General features: G+C 41.4%; 1 protein-coding gene across 12 annotated transcripts in view; it reads right to left on the reverse strand.

The window, feature by feature from the left end:
- The window catches only part of RHBDD1 (rhomboid domain containing 1), a 164,041-nt gene that overhangs the window by 93,019 nt on the left and 51,308 nt on the right, over positions 1–19,714 (reverse strand). For all 12 annotated transcript variants that reach the window (XR_007154994.1, XR_007154995.1, XM_047872321.1 and 9 more), the window contains one exon: positions 18,985–19,117. Coding sequence is in view for 10 of the 12 variants with exons in the window: in XM_047872321.1 (XP_047728277.1) it covers positions 18,985–19,117 (133 nt within the window). In the remaining 2 variants the exon portion in view is untranslated. The remainder of the gene's footprint in view (positions 1–18,984; positions 19,118–19,714) is intronic.

The raw sequence follows: 19,714 nt of genomic DNA on the forward strand, positions 1-19,714 counted from the left end.
TTCACAGAGTTCATTATTTTTTTTTTTTAATGAAAAAAATATTAGTAAAAAGAAAATCAAGTTGAAAGAATTGCTACATTTGGTAATTAACTTTTCAGAATAAAAAACACCCTTTTGCTATAAGGCACATTACACAATTTAGTTAAGATGCACTTATTCCTATCACCTTTTAACACAGGATATAGAACTTTTCCACTTTCTAAAAAATTCCTTTTTACAATACCCCCCAGTCCCCATTACCTGAGACATGCTATGAACCCGTGTCTTACGCCTGTCACCAAGTCACCAGCGTGGATCATTAACAAGCCTAGCTAGTTAAGCACAGATTAGGTAGATGCCACCATCCACACACTCACAATTATATCACAGCATGGTGGCCAATTAGTTGCAACCTGGGTAGTAAGCCTTATTCCAGACAACTCCATGTTCAACCGGAAAACCAGCTGCTTCCTTATTTCTACCTACCTCTCTTCTCTGTTATTCTGAGCCAGCCAATTGGGTAAAGCAGGCCCTAGACAAGGTCTGACTAATTTACAGACAGCAGGCACCTTCCATGCTGGTGCGCTCTGGTTGGGATGGAAATTTCTCACATCCCCCTCTGTGTATGACGTATACATTTTAAAATAGAAAGTCTGTCCAATTACGGAAAACAATATGGGTCATACACCTAATCAAAACTTACTCAAATCACGTTAGTGCCTAACTGAACACTGTTTCTGAATCACACAAGGGCAAATGAAAGGAAGGTAATGCTTATACACACAGACATTTAGGAATAATAATTTATAACTCTTCATTAAAAGTAAAATAAAATAGATACCGTATGTTTTCACTCATATGTGGATCCTGAGGAACTCAACAGAAGACCAGGGGGGAGGGGAAGAGGGGGAAAAAAAGTCACAGAGAGAGAAGGAGGCAAACCGTAAGAGACTCTTTTTTTTTTTTTTTTTTTTTTTAATTTTTGGGACAGAGAGAGACAGAGCATGAACGGGGGAGGGGCAGAGAGAGAGGGAGACACAGAATCGGAAACAGGCTCCAGGCTCTGAGCCATCAGCCCAGAGCCCGACGCGGGGCTCGAACTCACGGACCGCGAGATCGTGACCTGGCTGAAGTCGGACGCTTAACCGACTGCGCCACCCAGGCGCCCCTTGGGATAGCTTTAAAAAGAGTCTTTTAGGGGCATCTGGGTGGCTCACTCAGTTAAGCGTCAGACTCTTGATTTTGGCTCAGGTCAGCATCTCACGGACTGTGAGTTCAAGCCCCATGTCTGGCTCTGTGCTGACAGTGTGGAACCTGCTTAGGATTCTCTTTCTCTTCCTCTTTGCCCCTCCCCAATTCATTCTCTCTCTCTCAAAATAAATAAAAAAGCATTAAAAAAAAGTCTTTTAAAATACTCAAAAGGCAAATATCTTATATCCCAGACTTACATATTAATTTTAATTACTTTCTAAACTAATAATTCAGCTTTCCAAACTAAAAACTTGCCCAAAGATTAAGCAAGGTTCAGATAAAATGAGTCTATCTCATCAAGAAATGGAGTTTCTGGTTAAAAAATTTAGGTTTTTATACCAGTTAAAAAGAAAGCAAAATAAACAAACAAATAAATACACATAAATAGCCAAGCATGGCAATGAACATAAGTTATTTATGTTTGCTATTTATAGTTAGACACACACATATAGACAGCTAAAAAGGCATACTTTCATGACAAATTTAAACAGTTAAACATGTTCCCATGCTTTTTAAAGAGTACAGATTTAAATTCAATTGGATACATGCATTCATTTTTTTCCCCCCCTTTGGAAACAAAATTTTTTTCTTTGAGAGAGAGAGAGAGCACGTGGAAACAAGGGAGAAGGGCAGAGGGAGAGTGAGAGAGAGAAAGCGAGAGAGACAGAGAATGAATGAATGAATCCCAAGCAGACTCCATGCTCAGCATGGAGCCTGAGGCAGGGTGCTCAATCCCACAAACCTGGGATCATGACCTGAGCCAAAATCAAGAGTTTTGGCTGCTCAACCTACTGCATCACCAGGTGCCCCTGGATACATGCACTCTTGCTACAGCAGTCAGGAAGACAAACATACTGATTTTTTTTTTTTTAACATTTATTTATTTTTGGGACAGAGAGAGACAGAGCATGAACGGGGGAGGGGCAGAGAGAGAGGGAGACACAGAATCGGAAACAGGCTCCAGGCTCCGAGCCATCAGCCCAGAGCCCGACGCGGGGCTTGAACTCACGGACCGCGAGATCGTGACCTGGCTGAAGTCGGACGCTTAACCGACTGCACCACCCAGGCGCCTCATATAAGAGACTCTTAAATACTGAGAACGAACTGAGGGTTGATGGGGGGGTGGGGGGGAGGGGAAAGTGGGTGATGGGCATGGAGGAGGGCACCTGTGGGGATGAGCACTGGGTGTTGTATGGAAACCAATCTGACAATAAATTACATATAAAAAAAGTGAAATAAATAGCACAATACATTGTATAAAGCGAAAGCACGGCAATTTTAGAATGTTTTCATATGTAGGAGGGCGTTCATTGGTGCTGTCATTGCTGTAGTAGCTAACACTTCCTGAGGGCTTATTCTGTGCCAAGCAGTGAGCTAAGCATGCTGTATAAATTACTTTAGGTTTTTTTCCATGAATGCATGCATGCCAATTTCCTCGTTTATCTTTGTGTCTAGTGTAGCTCATGGCATGGTTGTAGATACTCAATAAGTATTGGCTGAAAGGTGCAACTGGAAGGAACATGCACGTAGAATGTTAAACTTCTGAGCCCTTTCTCTTGATCTCAAGTGATGTATCATCTTCATGAAAATTATGGCTGAGTTGATTCATTTGGGAAACTACTGTAACATAAATCTCTATCATGGGGTATATTCTAAACTAAAGGGGATTATGAATGATGCTGTGATAATGAAGAAAAATTCTGAATCGCAATCCTAAAGTGTTTCCTATTATATATATCTATGCGGGACACAGATGTAAAATAAATGCTGGATTATTTAAAAGAAAACAACAATAACAACGACAAAAAACCCCCCAAAAACAAAAACACCTGTCACAGCCAAGAGGAGCTGCTATGGACTGAATTTTTCCCCACCCAAATTCATACGTTTGAAGCCCTAACTCTCAGTGTGACAATATTTGGAGATGAAGCGTTTGGGAGATAACTGGTTTAGATGAGTTCATGTCACTTTGCGCTGACATTAGTGCCCTTAGAAGAAGAGACACCAGAGATTAAGCTTGAGTCCCTCCCTTGTCCTCCCCACCATGTTACAACACAGTGAAAAGGCAGCCATCCGCAAGCCAGGAAGAGATTCGGCACCAGAAACCGGCCATGCTAGCATCTTGATCTTGGACATCTAGCCTCTAGAACTGTAGGAAAATAAACTTCTGTTGTTTAAGTGACACAGTCCATGGCATTTTGTTATGGCAGCTCACGCTAACCTGTACAGGTACTAAGCAGATACGAAGACTAAATATTATGTGGTATCCTGGAAGAGATTCTGGAACAACAACAACAACAACAACAACAAAAGGACAATAGGAAAAAACTAGGAAAATCCGAATAAAGTATGGACTTTAGTTAATAATCTGTCAATACTGGCTCATTAATTATAAGAAATGTACATACTAATTTTAAGATGTCGAAATTAGGTGAAAATGGGTGTGGATTATAGGGGAACTTTTTGTATAGCTTCACAATTTTTCTGCAAATCTAAAGACATTCTAAAAAATAAAATTTATTTAAAATACTTAAGTATATAAAACCTGTGTCTTCAGTCTTTCCCCCCAAACAATCAACCATATTATTTATTTTTGTTCTTAGCTACAGTTAAAGTATATCTTTATCCATTAATATTCAGGAAGAAAGAAATTCCCCATAAACATTATCTTAGTCATTATTTATAGAACATAAAATTGTACTATGTTCTTCAGGTCTCTTAGTATATATAATCTAATAAGAACCACGTGGTATTTAATATCACACAGCTTCTTGAAAATATGTAAAGCACACAAACAAATTACACGCAACAAAACACAACTTACTGAAAAGGAAATGACAAGTTGTCCTATTTCACTAATTAAAAAATTGCAAATAACAGCAAAGTTACAATTTTTGTTATGTATCAAATTTCAAAAAAAAATTGAAGAGAATATTCAGGCTAGCCAGGAAGTGGGCGCCTTCTGTTTTTTTCTTTCTGGTTTTTTTTAATGTTTATTTATTTAGCTTTGAGAGAGTGAGAGACAGAGAGAGAGAGAGAGAGAGAGAGAGAGAGAGAGAGAGAGAGAGTACAAGCAGGGGAGGGGCAGAGAGTCAGAGTGTCTGTTGTTCCAGAAGCAGGCTCCAGGCTCTGAGCTGTCAGCATAGAGCCCAACGGGGGGCTTGAACCCATGAACTGTGAGATCATGCCCTGAGCTGAAGTTGGACACTTAACTGAGTCACCCACACGCCCCAAAGCGGGCACTTTCATATGCTGTCACTGGACTATCAACCAGACCAACTTACAGAAAGCATGTTGATAACATGCATAAAAAGCCATGAAAATAATTCAAACCCTGAGATCATTGATTATATTTCTGGGAATCGACTCCAAGGATATATGCAGGCTTGGGAGCCAAGACTTGCAAATGAGGTGCTGACAGACATCCTCATTTGTCATTTGAAAGATCAGGTAGCAAGATTAGTATGTAAAATTAGTGAATGAGAAAATAAACTTAAGGAACCACAAAAGGAATCCTGATGCAGCCATTAAAAATCGAGGCTTTTGACCTGCGCTCACAACAAGTTAAAGGAAGAAGGGGGAAATTTACTTGCGTGTGAGGGTAGCGCTGTGTGATGGGATGCCAAGACTAGTTTTCTCCGGGCGGGAGATCATGGGCAATTTGCTTTCTTCACCATGTGTTTAGAGATTTTCAACTCCTCTACAACGAATTTGCAATAATCAAAAGATTAGCAACTGAGAAATTAGGTTACATTTCCATTTAGCTGCTGCTTTTTTTTCAGTTCAATTATTTATGTAATTTAACCAACTTCTGGAAGAAATTGTCATACAAATCTCTAAGAAAAGAATAACTGAAGAAAAGTCAGTCGTCAGATGAAATTGTCTTTTCTGTTTTCCCCGCACCTCCTGTGCAGCTCGAAGTTGACTTTGTCCGGCTGGTCCAGGGCAGGGTCTCCCCACTGTCCGCAGGCTTGGACTCCAGAGCCAGAGAGATGATTTATACACCCCCTTTCCCTCAAGGAGTTCCAATTCTAGTGGCAGGGAAAGTTCCCTGCCTCAAAATTTCTCATTCTCATTTCATAAAATCTGACTCCAGGGAATCATTGCTTTGGTTAAGTATTGCCCTCACCTTGAGTTCTGCTCAACTACAAGCCCTCCTGGGAGGCAGACAAATTAACTAACTCTTTTATAGGATTCATATAACTTTCCTTTATGGGAAGGAGCCTGTAAGGAGGGGAAGGAGAAAGTGTGTAAATGGACATCCAAGGAATGCAGAAGAAAAATCTCCCCTGCTTCACAGAATTTGCTCAGGACAGCCCTGGAATGTTGATTCAAACTTACCTCCTTAACAGGCTCCAAAACCATGTTTCCATGAAATAAAACAGAAGGTGAGTATCAGTGCTATAAACATTTGTCATCCAAGCTTATTAGAAAAACAAAACAGCCCCAGTAGATACAAACAAAAGATGGGATTATATATTATAAACAGAACCACCAAGACTTCATAAAATGCTCATCCTGGACAATGCATAAACAGATTTGTGTATGCACACATATACATACATGAACACGAACATGCACCAAACAACTCGGTATCGTATCATACCTACTAAAAAGGTTATGTTTTATTTTTTTATATTTTTTAACTAGGTTTGTTTATTTATTTTGAGAGCGAGCAAGCAGGGGAAGGGCGGAGAGAGAGAGAGAGAGAGAGAGAGAGAGAGAGAATGAATCCCAAGCAGACTCCGTGCTGTCAGCACAGAGCCTGATGCTGGGCAAGAACCCATGGACCGTAAGATCATGACCTGAGCCGAAACCAAGAGTCAGACACTCAACTGACTGAGCCACCCAGGCGCCCCAAAGAGTTTATGTTTTAAATGATGATACCCAGTGCAGTTCAACTGCAGACAAGAGCGATAGAAGAAATTGGCATAACTTCTTGAAAAACAACTTAACCCACCCTTGAAAAACATGGATCCCAGACAGCAGCCCTCTCTCCTCTCAGTCATCTGCCCAAACACCACCCCAACCCTGAAGAAAGGACAGTTCCTCCTTGGGTACATCCATCAGGTCATTTTTGTTGCAGGAGCTGTCTCCCCCAAGCATGATTAATTTGGGTATCACCGGAATTACTTATTTTGTCACTTGCTTGTTTATACAAACCCCCAATGTATATTCTGACCCTATATCCATTTGGGTTTTGTTTTATTTCCCACTAAGCTGCTAGAAATACTCCCACATTTGCACAGTTTAGAAAGGAATCTTATGCTTTCCTTTGGGAAAAGGTGTTACCTCTTATACTTCATTTTCCACTTTGCTCTAAATAACCCTTTCTTCAATTTTCAAAGGATTTTGTTACTAATGCTGTTTGTGACTGAATAGCTGTTATTAGCATCTTTGGTTGAAGTGAACTCTAAATCTGTTAGCACATATTTCCATATACTGACAGCTGTCTTGTGAGCCGGCACAGACTTTAGCAAGCCTCGTGAGTAATACTCGTCCTAATGAAAGACAATAAATTAGTAGAAATGTGTGATCACACCCTGTTCTTCTCAATGCCACCAATGCCCTGGCTATTTATTACCACTGAGGACAATAAATGACACTGCTCCTATATATATTTCACTCCAGTTTAAGTAACTAGTAGCTACCCGAAAGCAGTAGCTGTCAAAATTTTTGTGCCGTGTCCCACAATAAACATACATTTTAGATTTGACCCAGGTCACATACACATACAGCTAAAACATACACACAGAAATTTCTTAATTCTTACCCTTACTGTATTCAAAATTAATATTTCTATTTCTCCCTGCCCCCCCCCCCCCACACTTCCTTCTTTGCTTTCTGAATACCAGTTGTGACCAACTAAATTGATGTCAGGATCTCTTTTTTTTAAGCACTTTTTTTTTTAACATTTATTCATTTTTGAAAGACAGAGAGAGAGAGACAGAGCACAAATGGGGGAGGGCCAGAGAGAGAGGGAGACCCAGAATCCGAAACAGGCTCCAGGCTCTGAGCTGTCAGCACAGATCCTGATGCGGAGCTCAAAGCCACAGACTGCGAGATCATAACCTGAACCGAAGTCGACCGCTCAACCAACTGAGCCACCCAGTTACCGCTGATGTCAGGATCTCTGAAAGGGTTAGAACCCACAGCTGAAAACCCTGCTTTAAAGCCCCGTTACTGCTGGGTGATGTCGCTGTGACTCAGGGACCACAGCATCTGGGCACCTACTTGCCCCACGCCTCTACCCTTTGCTTCCACTCCAATCTCCCCATCCCCCAAGCACTGTCCTTTGTCCTCATGGCTTTTCATTCTATTTTCCCCCTCTTCTTTCCATTCAACTCACTGTGGCGTTACAGCTTCTGCAGGGCACATCTGCCCCAAGGTAGTGGCATAAAGCATTTTCTTTGACTCATACTCAGGAGTTCAGAGAGTGCAGAGGGGTGGACAGCCTCTGCTGCATGACATCGAGGCTAGGTTGATTGCTGGCGGTCTCTGAAGGCCGTCTGCTCACATGTCATGACAGAATCGGAGGGGCTGGACGTCTAACACAGACCCCAGGGCCAAGTATTTCTGCTCACAAGACAAGAAACATGTTGCCTCCGAAGTCATGAGGCACTTTTGCGGACATCTACTGATTACAGTGGGTCACAAATCCACCCAGTTGAGGAGGAGGTGAGCTGGACGCCACCTCTTGATGGTGGAGTGGCTAATTTCTAAAAGAACATGTCCGGCAGGAGATGGTGTGACAGTCACGTTCTGAACAGTTATTCCCCAACATCGCTCCTAATTCCCAGGCAAAGATCCAACAGCCTACTGTGTAGGTAGATTCACATGCATGTCAACTAGCACTTCAAATGTGATGTAGCCAAGCTGACCGCTGTCCTCTTCTTCGGTGTCCCCTATCTCAGTACGACTGTGGGGGGCTGGAGGAACCCTTATGTTGTGTTTTAGACAAACATGCCAGAAACAACCTCTCACAAAATGTAAGCAGACGGGAGGAGAGAACTTAGCATGTAAGAGACGGGAGGATGCACGTAGCATGACAATTCTGTGCCGTCTAAAGGATTCTATCCCATATGGAGCACAGGCAGGTTTCATAGTCAGTCTCTGGAGTAAGACAGACAAGGAGCCATTCTCCTTTGGACAAGGACTTAACAGCTCACGCCGACAGCTGTTTATCTAGCAATTTCAGCAGTTATGTATGTTTTCGCATGCCCCACTGTGTCCCTCTCTCTGCACCAAGCACCCTGAAAAGGTTCTACTTGTCTAGCAGAACGTCACCACCTTTCCTTTCATGCAAGCTCAGAAACCTTCAAGCAGCTAGAGAGGCAGCATGAGGGCTTAGAGCAGCAGTTCTCAACGTGTGCTCCCTGGGCCACGGAGGTCCCAGAGATCCTTCCAGAAGTCCATGACGTCAAAACTATTCCCCTAGCACTAAGCCATATTTGCCCTTTTTGCTGTGCTGCTGTTTGCACTAATGGTATACAAGCAGTGGTGGGTTCAACTGCTGATACCTTAGCACGAATCATATGAATCGAGGCAGTGGCCCCCAACAGCACCCTCAGTCACTGCGTTCTCAACAGCCACATATTCAAAGTTGAAAAAAAAAAAAAGCTAAGTTTTATTTCATAATGCTCTTAATAAATAAAACAGAATAGAATTCTTAATTTTCAAAATACCAGTATTAGCACACGTTTTTTGGATGTTATGTGACAAAACAGGAAATATGTATAACGTGCTTCAACTGTGTATCAGAGCAAGACGCTTGTCACCAAGAAGAGCTCTTGTGATTGGGTGAGTTGTGTGAAGAACCAGCCACTGTTTTCATGGACCAACCTCTCGTGTCATATTCACTCGGAAGAAAATCTGACAGACTATGGTTAAATAAATGGAAAATGATACCCACTTTCTCAAAAATGAACAAGATGAGCCTTCAAAAAAAAAAAAAAAAAGAAAGTAGCTGACGATATTTATTGCCAGTGATAAAGTTTGAGCTTTCAAATGAAAATCAGAATTTTGGAAATTGACAAGATTGACACCATGAAAGCTTCCCAATGCTTGAAAGACTTCTGGTGAAATCAGTGGTGATACTGACAAATGGGGTATTCTGATACTGTCTAATTAAATTCGTCAATGTTTACAAGGTCTGCATAGTCGGCAAGCCAATATTTCCAAATGACCAATGCAGGATCTTAGAAAAATCATATGTGGGTAGAAGATCTGTTCAAAGTTTAAGACAGGCCAGTGTCTTAAAATGCTCCCTCCTAATCTTTCCAAGGACACGTCTGTGTCAGGCCAAATTGTTTTTCACCAAAATGATATGCCTCAACAGATTAATTGGGGAAGCAAATACAGGGGTCAGATGCTTTTTTCTTATAAGCTGATCATCAGTGAGTTTTGCAAAAATGTTTATTGCCGTTCATCGCCCCTTTCTTGGTATGGAAAATATACTTATTTTCCATAAGAATACTATTTATGTGGATACGTATTGGGTTAGGCTTACTATGATTATTTTAAATGAGTTAGTATTAGTAAGGTTATGATTTTAAGTTAATTATCATGAACGTTGATTTTTAAAAAGAGTCTCATATTTCCAATACACTCAAGACTGATAAATATAATTGACAAAAACCAAAGCTTTTTTGGGTCCTCAACAATTTTTAGGATTCTAAATTGGTCCTATGACCAAAAAGTATAAGAACCACTGGTTTAGAGGATGAATTCACAGATCTGATTGCTGAAGCTTAAATACTGGCTATCCAATTTACTAGCTGGTATCTGCCTAGCTTTAATAAGGGATTTCAAATTTTTTATGCCTCGGTTTCCTCATCTTGTGATAGAAGTAATTATTCCTCCCTCATAAAGTAAGTGTAAAGAAGACAAGAGATAATACAGAGCTTACAATGGCGCTTGGCAGGTAAGAAGTCCCCCTAAAGAAAAGTCATTATTATTATGCTCCATGGACTACCAAATTGGCCTCAGGAACCTCTCTTCCATCTGTTCGCTCCTTTTCCTTTCTCTCAGCCATTGCACTATTTCCGGTCTTCAGTTCCTTGTCTAGTGTAGGTCAACATTTAACTAGATTCTTGCCACCAAATCTAAAATCAGAGGTCAGTTCATGGCTGTTGCTCCTCAGAAACCAAAGTCTTCTACCTAAGAAGCAAGGTCAGAATTCATTAACCTACCAAGGCTCTCTACGGAGGGGCCTCATCCAGTGTGTTCGTGAAAAGTACCCTGAAGAACATTTGTTCTGTAGAGACTGCTTCATGCTAGCAATAAACCAGAGTGCCATCATCAAATAAACGGGAAACTAATTGGTTGCCCCGATTTCTTGCTTTCTGAAGTAATTTCCTGAACCTTTCAGGTGTTCGCATGTCCTGTAACCGCTGGATTGGAAAAAGAACACACATGGGCCGAGTTTACTGACCAGGGAACATTGTGGCAGGGACATCTCAGGAACTGGTGTTTTGAAGGGCACATGTGGGGGAACAATGCTAGCTTTATCTCCCAGTATTTGTAGGCAGATTCTTTGCTAATTCCTGAACTTGTCATGCTTCCTGGATTTTCTTCTTTCTGTTCCCACTGCAAAGAGTAGTCTACCTATTATCTCCCAACACTCAAGGCATATATACCCTCCACCCTCCTCTGTGAAGTCTCCTAACTTCTCAAATCAGAGTTAATTATCTTCCTTTTTTGTTCCTTTGCTTTTATTGAACTAAAATCTTTGCCTCTGTTTTGTTTCAGTTAGTTGGTGGTATGTATTTCACTAAACCATGAAGTTGCTGGGGGCCAGGGGCAGGGAAGCAAGGAATAGAATATTGATTCAAGTCAATATCTAACGAGAACCCCAACAGCAAAGACACGAGAGATACAAACATTCTGTTTTTACTTAAGACACTCAACATTACTTAATGCTCAACATTACTCCCTCCTTACAGCTGAAGGAGATAACAAGTTCTAAAACAATGAGATATTGGCCTGCCTTATAAATGAAAAAAAAAAAAGAAGTAAAATTGAAATATTTAATGGAGGTCATAAAGGAATCCATCAGAAGATTTCAGACCAAAAGCAACCACAGAAACTATAGGTCTCTTCAGTGATTGCATTATGGTTCTCCAGAGAACAGAACCAATAGGATGGATGGACATATCATTTATTTAGATATCTGATAAAATACTCATGTATTTATATTTACATGTAATTTATATATAAATTTATTATAAGGAGTTGGCTCTCGGGAGCTAAGGAGTCCTATGATCTGCCACTTGCAGGCTGGAGATGCAGGGAAGCCAATGGTGTAAATTCCAGTCCAAATCTGAAGGCCTGAGGACCAGGGGCACCAATGGCACAAGCCCCAGCCCAAGGGCAAGAGACAGCCAAAGTCTCAGCCAAATGGGCAGAGAGAAAGTAAGGAATTCAACCTCCCTCCATCTTGTTGTTCTATTCAGTTCCTTCATGGATTGGGATGATGTCCATCCACAATGAACCTAAGTTCATTCAACCAAAAATATTTACTTAGTGCCCACTATGTGTCAGGCAGATGATAAAGACACAGAGATGAATAAGAAAAAGTCCTTAGTCTCAAGAAGCTCCTACCCTAGAGAAGCAGTGGGGAAAAAAAAAGGATAAACTCTAATGGAGACAGTGTTTAAGGTAGAGAAATCTATAAACACTATTGAAACAAAAACAAGGAAATAATTAACTCTGTCTGGAGAAATCAGGGAAAGCAGCAGAGAAACAGGTTATTATTTGATTTGGGTTTTGAATGATAACCACGAGTTGACAAGGAGAAAAGACTAAAGGGCATGCCAAAGAGAGGGAAGAGAGCAGCACTCCCAAAGGCCCAGACACATGTGGTCGGTATTTTGAGTCTGAGTTTTCACCCCTTCTACCTGTCTTTGGGGTATGGTGGGCCAAATGATGATTCCCCAAAATACATCCATGTCCTAATCTCGGGAACTAGTGAATGTTACCTATATGGCAAGGACTTTGCAAGTGTGATTAAATCAAAGACCTTGAGATGGAGTGATTATCCTGCCACGTCAGGATATGAGTCCTAAATGTAATCCCCGTGTCTTTATGGAGGCAGAGGGAAATTTGACACAGGTGGAAGAGGAAAAGGCAACGTGATTTTGGTGGCTTTTGGGTGACACGCCCATAAGCCAAGGAATGCTGGGTGCCATCAGAACCTGAAAGAGGTGAGGGATGGATTTCCTCCAGAGCCTTCAGAGAACACACAGCTCTGCCAACACTTTCATTTCAGCCCAGTGGTACTGATTTCGGCCATTTAACTTCAGAAATCATGAAAGCATAAATTTCCACTATTATGAGCCACCACATTCATGGTAATTTGTTGTAACAGCGATAAGAAACTAATACAGATGCTGTCTGCTATCTGTCTCTAGGATCATTTCCTGACATCCATGGAGGACTCCGGAATAATTTCACTCCCTTCATCTCTACTCTACTTCCTACGATTTTTCTGGGTGATTTCACCACCCATGTAGATAATCCACCCAACACCTTAACCTTAAAGTCACCTCTTTGCCTCTTTGACCCCAATGACTATCTCTGCCACCATTCCCCAATGTCACACCTACACAGACATGCTCATGAGTAAAACCTCCAACACCCTGTCTTCTGACTACCAGTTCCTATTCTCAAAGCTCTCTGCGTTTTCAACCTCAACAAAACCTCCTATGTCCTACCTGCCCTCCCCTCTCCATTTGCCCACCACGTACAGGCCTCTCTAGTTCCCTTCCCTTCCCCACAGGCGTTACTGGGACAACCCTCTCAGAACCCACAGGTGAATTTGCCAAGAAGCTCTTGGAGCAACAGGTCCCTCACTTGCCAGGGATCCTTCAGAGCATGGCAGAGGTCCCAGCAATGTACCCATGGGCTCGTAGGTTTTTGTAAAACTTGTGAAAGTGGGAAACTGAACCACATTGGCTAAAACCGCTACCCCTATGCACGCCAACTTCTGCTGTCACACAACCCCCAAGTCAGGTGGTATTAGCGTGGCCATAGACATTTTGGGGATTCAGCTAAAGGGAAGCGGAGTTGAAGTTACATCCAGTTTGGATTTAGTGGAATTTATTTACATGGTTGACGGTCAGTTCAGGGCAGAGTTAAGTCCCTGCTAGTCAGGGCAGTGTACAAAGGGCTTCAGGAAAATCCTCCTAATGCCTATCTGTGTCTATTTTCTTTTTTAAAGATTTCTTTATTTGGGGGAGAGCGCACGTGGGGGAGAGAGGCACAGAGAGGGAGACAGAAGATCCAAAGCGGGTTCTTCCCTGACAGGCTAACAGTAGCAAGCCCGATGTGGGGCTTGAACTCATGAAACACGAGATCATGACCTGAGCCAAAGTCGGACACTTAACTGACAGAGCCACTCAGGTGCCCCTGTACTCTGCATCTTCAACCTGAACTGTGACAGGAGGCAGAGAGGCACAAGTCCCACGGCACTCTCAAGTGCTCTGGGACAGCCAGCATCATGCTGGTGTCAGTGCCCAGGGTCTGGAAAGTTCTCCCAATCACGGAGTGTGTAAAACCATAAATGGGGGAATTCAGTTCCCACTAAAACAGAGTGAAAACAGCCATGAAACAGAAGAATCTACTCAGCAGCACAGTGGATGCAATTATAAATGTGCCATCCATTCGACTTTTCCTTTCCAAGAATCCTGCAAAATCAACTTTATTCAGAATCCCTGGGTTTGTAGCTCTCAAAAATCTTTTTAAATCATATCAGAAGCTGTAAAGAAAAGTAATAAATAGATTCTTAGAGTTCTGGTAATCCAATGAATGAAGGGAAGTGAATCCTAAAAGAGCATCAATACTTAAGTTTCTTGCTGACTGGGCACAAAGTAGTGGTGCCCCTGAGGAAGACGTGAATCTCCCACCCTGCCACTAAAGATCCTCGACGACACTCAAATCATTCAAAGTACATTTGAGATTGGTCGCTGCACAGGGACACTTGGCAGAGGTCTGAAATTTTACAGCTTATATGTAAAAACACTTTGATGGAGGTTTCTCCGAATCAGAAAACAGTGCTAAAAATCTACATGAGTTGTAAAGAAACTCTCCTCAACTTTCACTAAAAAATTAATTTTGATGCACATGCTATTCCCTCTACAGAAATGCTATTGCCAAATTACTGTCATATGAACAAGAGATCAAAAGCACACAGCCAAACCTGGGGGGAAAATATTATAGAGGAATGCCAGGGAGTTAATAGAATATTATATTACTTTTATGGGTTTTATAATGTTTATAGTATTTGTTAGCTCTTTAAAATTTGTAAGTTGTTGTGCTTTGGTTTCTCATTTAAAATTTTTACTTTTGTTTCCAAGTTTGTATTTTTTTTTCTTAAAAAGAACCCACAAAACTGAATAGCTCAAACTCACAAAACTAAGATCTGCCCTGGACAGAACACTCATCTTCAATCCCTTGCCTTCGGTCTAACTGGGGATCAACCCCACCTAAGAAATGTAGAAGGAATGACAGAATCTGAAAACCACTCTTTACAGCTCCCCCTGAAATTGCCAATTCAGACAAGGGTCCTCATTGGCATATACTAAACCATAAGGTAGAAGGTTATTAACAAGTTATCTGCATGATATCCAATTATCACCTCACAGTTAGCTTTCCAATTCCGAAAGGTGAGACTACCTTAATTAATCGATTGAACTTGGAATTCCTAATGGCAGGACAATCAGGCATTATGTCCTTCCTGTCATGATGCAAGAAGATATTACACAGCCTTACGGCATCACGCCTATGAAGTATTCTTGCCAACAGCCCGGTTTAAGCTGAATGTAAAAACATTTGCACCTAACTTCCAGTTCACAGAAATGCACAGGGGCTAGAGGAAGCAATTGTATAACCCTACAAGTAAACACGCAGAGACATCTAGAACTTGAAACAGTCTACAAAACCTTCACTAGTCTCTTCACAATTTTTCCATGACAGTTACTTCTCAATGTCCTAGAAAAATAAAAAGTAGAAGGACATCTTTAGAGGAAAAGGGAACAAAGAAATGTCATAAACAAATGTGTGAGCCTTAACCATATCCTAGTCATCTTTTATCTCCACTCCACCCACCCCAACCACCCCCCCAAAAAGCCACAGCAATTACAAAAGACACTTGAAAACTGGTGAACATCGGAATATAAACTAATTATTAGACAACACTGGGGAATTACTGTTGATTTTCTTCAATATGACAATAGTAATGTGGTTATATAAAGGAACAGATTTTTTTAGGAGACGCACGTTGACGTTTTTAAGGATGAAGTTACTCTGATGTTTGCAACTTACTTTCAAATGGGTTAGCAACTTTGCGTTTGAAACTTTTTACAATTAAACTGGAACAAGTAAAAAATGTATTAAATCTTTTTTCTCTCAATGTAAGCAAGAAGTTTTTAGTGGAGGCAAAGTAATTATTCTCATCAACCATGAACAATGAAGCAGTACCCAAAGCCTAGGGGCTAATGTTTCAGAACTGCCATATTGTACTAAAAAATCTCGTAGGGTCCAAATGCAGTCATGACCTGCTTAATTTGTGTCTATGAGGAGCGCATGGGAATTTTTAGACTGCTAACTGCCATTCTGGTAGGAAAAGTCAGGTAGGAACAAGAGGTAGGGGACAGACGGAATTGAAGCAAACAAAATTTTGTTTATTTTACTCATCTTTAGGAAGAAAAAGATTTCAAGTATGATTCCTTTCAGGGCCATTGCACCCTTCCAGCGACTGATGTCATAAAAAAAATGTTAAATCCTTTTATAACTTATAAAGACTTTCACATAGATTATCTCTCTGACTGCTTAAAACAGTCAGAACAGGAAACAGAGAAAGCAAGTAATATTCCCAATGGACAGATGAGGAAAATGAGGCTCAGAGAGGCCACATGATTCACCTGAGGTCACACAGCTAGTTATGTCAGCCAGGGTCATTCACACATGACCACTGTCCTCTAGCACGGTCACTGAGTGGCTGTCTTACAAGGGGTAACGTTCGTTTCTCTGGAGCTTCAGTGTTTGGACTAAATAGCCTCAGGCTCATCATGAGAAACTGCAAAGGTCAGAGGTAACGCTTGGCATCAGACCCCCTTTCTTCCATCGACAGAAGGTGGAGGGGGTGGCAGGTGGGAAGGGGCAAGAGCCCAGTCTACAAGGAGGCAACCTCCTCAAGGAGTCTGCACACTTCCCTGCTGTGTCACCTCCAGAGCAGGGACACTTCTTCAAACACAGTCACCTAGCAGGGTCCCAGGCCACGCAAGGAAATGAAAAGACCATGTGAGGCAAAGCAGTCATGGAAACAAGGTATAAGCAAGTACTGTGAAAAGCAAAGGCACCAGCAAATGAGTGCTATTACTTCAATCCGCTGGTCGAGCCCAACCCCTCACAGTGCCTAATGGCTGGGTGTTTGGAGTGGCTTCCCTCCATAACACGCTGTAACTGGGGGAAATTACTAATTCCGTGGCTTTCATAAAACACAGAGGTCCACCAAATGTTTGCTTGGCAGATTTTTTTTTTCTCCCCAGAGGGCAGCTCATTAAGTCTGACAATAAAGCAGGCTTTGTTCTAAAGATTTACAGTGTTTTCCCAGTGCAAATTCTAATTGACAACCACTAGGAGAATAACAATGTAGAGCCAAGAGAGCTCTGGTTTCTTCCATTCTTCCAAGATCCATCTCAAAGAAGCACTCGCTTCTTAGTTTCCTGGACCAGTGTTTAGCTGGGTCTTTATTTAGACACCGGCATAAGCAGATGCTTGGGCATCAGAAGTAAGTTTATCATTCAAAGTAGTCAAATCTTAAAAACCAAAAAGATTTATTTCTTTCCAGCTTCAAAGATAGGAAAATGTCATCTAATTCCCAGGCTCAGAATATTGGGTCCCTCCGTGCAGAATAAGCATGTTACCTAAAAATGGAACCATGCGTTTTCCATGGAAAGGGAGGGGGGACCCTAAAAAAAAATAAAGTGCATGATGATTGAGAAGTCTTCAGAAATGGTCGCATGAGAATATTAAAGGCACTGCTATTCAATGGATCCATCATAGAATAAAAGTTCAAGTATCAGAGGGAGTAATTTCAATATGAATGTTGGGTGTTGTGGTCACAAACAACAGTCTCTCCTCCACACAGAGGACCAAGTCACATCAAGCAAGTCAGGGAGCTGTGAGTGACAAGGTATAGAGTGAGCGGGCTGTTCAGATAAGGGACAGACATTACTGGACCCTTTTTCAAAGAAAACTTTGAAGATTTTGTTAGGCTTTCTTCATGGAACTGTCACGAGGTAACAATACAGTTGCAAATGAATGGTGCTCAGTGGTCACATCGCTGCCTTTTACGGACCAGCTGGCAATGGTTGCCCACGATGGAAAATTAGCATGAAAGAAGGAACTTCAGGTTACGGGGCTGACGCACAGCCCACAGAGAAAATTCCCAGATAAAGTACAACACCCAACACGGCCACACGAACCAAAAGCAAAATAAGACCCCTGTCTGAAACGAAAAGGAGAGGAAAAAAAAATCCTCCTCACTTCTTCCTGAATCTTCCTGAATTTCCCCCTTCTCCAAACAGCATCCAGGTCCCCATGGTAAAAATAAACAAAAAAACCCCATGTGCTTCCAATAGCATATATAGATGAAGAGAAGTGAAACTGGTGGAAGATGTGGGAGAATAACACAATTCACCCTCTTTTTTCCCTTTTTTTTTTTAAGTTTCTTTATGTATTTTGAGAGAGAGGGACAGAGCTGGAGTGGGAGAGGGGCAGAGAGAGAGAATCCCAAGCAAGCTCCACACTGTCTCACAAAATGTGAGTTCAAGACCCGAGCCGAAACCAAGAGTCAGATGCTTAACTGACTGAGCCACCCAGGTGCCCCTCACCCTCCTTTTTCTAAGCAAAAACAGGGAAAGGAACCAAAGTGGGAACGTGCAGCACCCCAGGCAGGATCACCAGACCAGGAGTCGGGAGGTCGTAACTCTTATTATGCTAGTGTCTACCATGAGCTGTTTTAAAAAGCACCTTAACCTCCTGACTTTTCTTGTCCTCATCTGAAAAGGAAAGGATGCATCTTAATCAGTGGTTCTTAAACTGTATTCCTTGGAGCCCTCAGGTGTTATGGAGGTACCTCTAAGGCAACCACAGCAACACGGGGGTACAGCAAAAGGAATGGGGCCCCGTGCTTCCTCTCAACCGTAAACCATTCACAGTTGATCCATTTTATATACTGAGTAAAGTTGTGAGTAAAGTCTTTCGTTTAAAGAGTTCTAGTACCAAGAACTTGTGAGTAAGGACTATTTGTTTTGTTTTGTTTTAAGAGTTCTATTACCAAGGCACTTCACAAGAAAAATGGCTTAACACGTCTTGTGGACCAACTGAACCAACACATCTTGTGATTTTTATCTTTATAATTATGTGGTCTCTATGTGCCTTTTTGCATTACTATTATTAGAATCAATGCACATTAATGTTGATCCTGCCAATCTGTATATCAGGTTCTCTTATTCTTACTTCCAGGGCAAGGAAACTGAAACTCAGGACAAGTTTACCAAAAGTCACAGGACTCATAGTGGACAGGACTCAAACTCAGGAATGTCTGATGTGAAAATGAGTCAGCTCAACGCTGCCCTTAAAGAATCAACTTTGCTGTAAAGAAACCACTGGTTACCTCATTATTATTGCAATTCTTTCTCCATGGAACATCAGGTTCTTCATTTGTATATTCTGAGAATAAACACTTACCCTGGCGAGATGAAATGAATAGCCACAAGTTCTGCCCAACAAGCAAATCTGTTGGGTACAGGAAAGCCCAAAACGTTGGCAAAGCCTCCAGGGCAATAATGGTTGTTAAGAACTTTCAAAGCAAACAAAACTCCTAGAAGAGAATAAAGAGCATACAAATATCAACAATCCAAATGTGGAGACAATCAACATTTACAAAGAAAATGAACTGAATGTAAAAATGATTATTTGACTATATCCAACTTCTTGCTTTGAAACACACTCTATTCTTTACAAGTCAACCCAGCTTTTGGTAGAAAGACAATGTTCAAAATGTTCAGGGCAATTGTTCTTCTGATGTTTCTTAACACAGAAGGTCGTGGTGACTTTCAGCATGCTAGAAAATATATAACCCATAAAATGGGAATAAAATACCTGAAATGGTACTAAATGCCACTGAATTGTTCACTTCAGAATCGTTAATTTTAAGCTATGTGATTTTTCAACTCAATTAAAAAAAATAGCAGTAATGTGTATATTTTGAACCTCTATGGAAAGATGTGTTGAGGGCAGGACATGTTTCCTTTCTTCTCCCACAACTGGTTGCATGAGGATGTATCTTAGAGGGAAGGGGGATGGATGGCAGGGAGGGTAGAGAAAAGAGTTAGATTTCCTTCTGTTGCAGGACTCTTTCCCTCCTCCCCTTCGCATTCTAATTCTTAGAACACCTACTTTAAGCCCCAATGGCAAT

Source organism: Prionailurus viverrinus, chromosome C1, assembly GCF_022837055.1.
Source record: "Prionailurus viverrinus isolate Anna chromosome C1, UM_Priviv_1.0, whole genome shotgun sequence".
NCBI classification, from domain to species: Eukaryota; Metazoa; Chordata; class Mammalia; order Carnivora; family Felidae; genus Prionailurus; species Prionailurus viverrinus.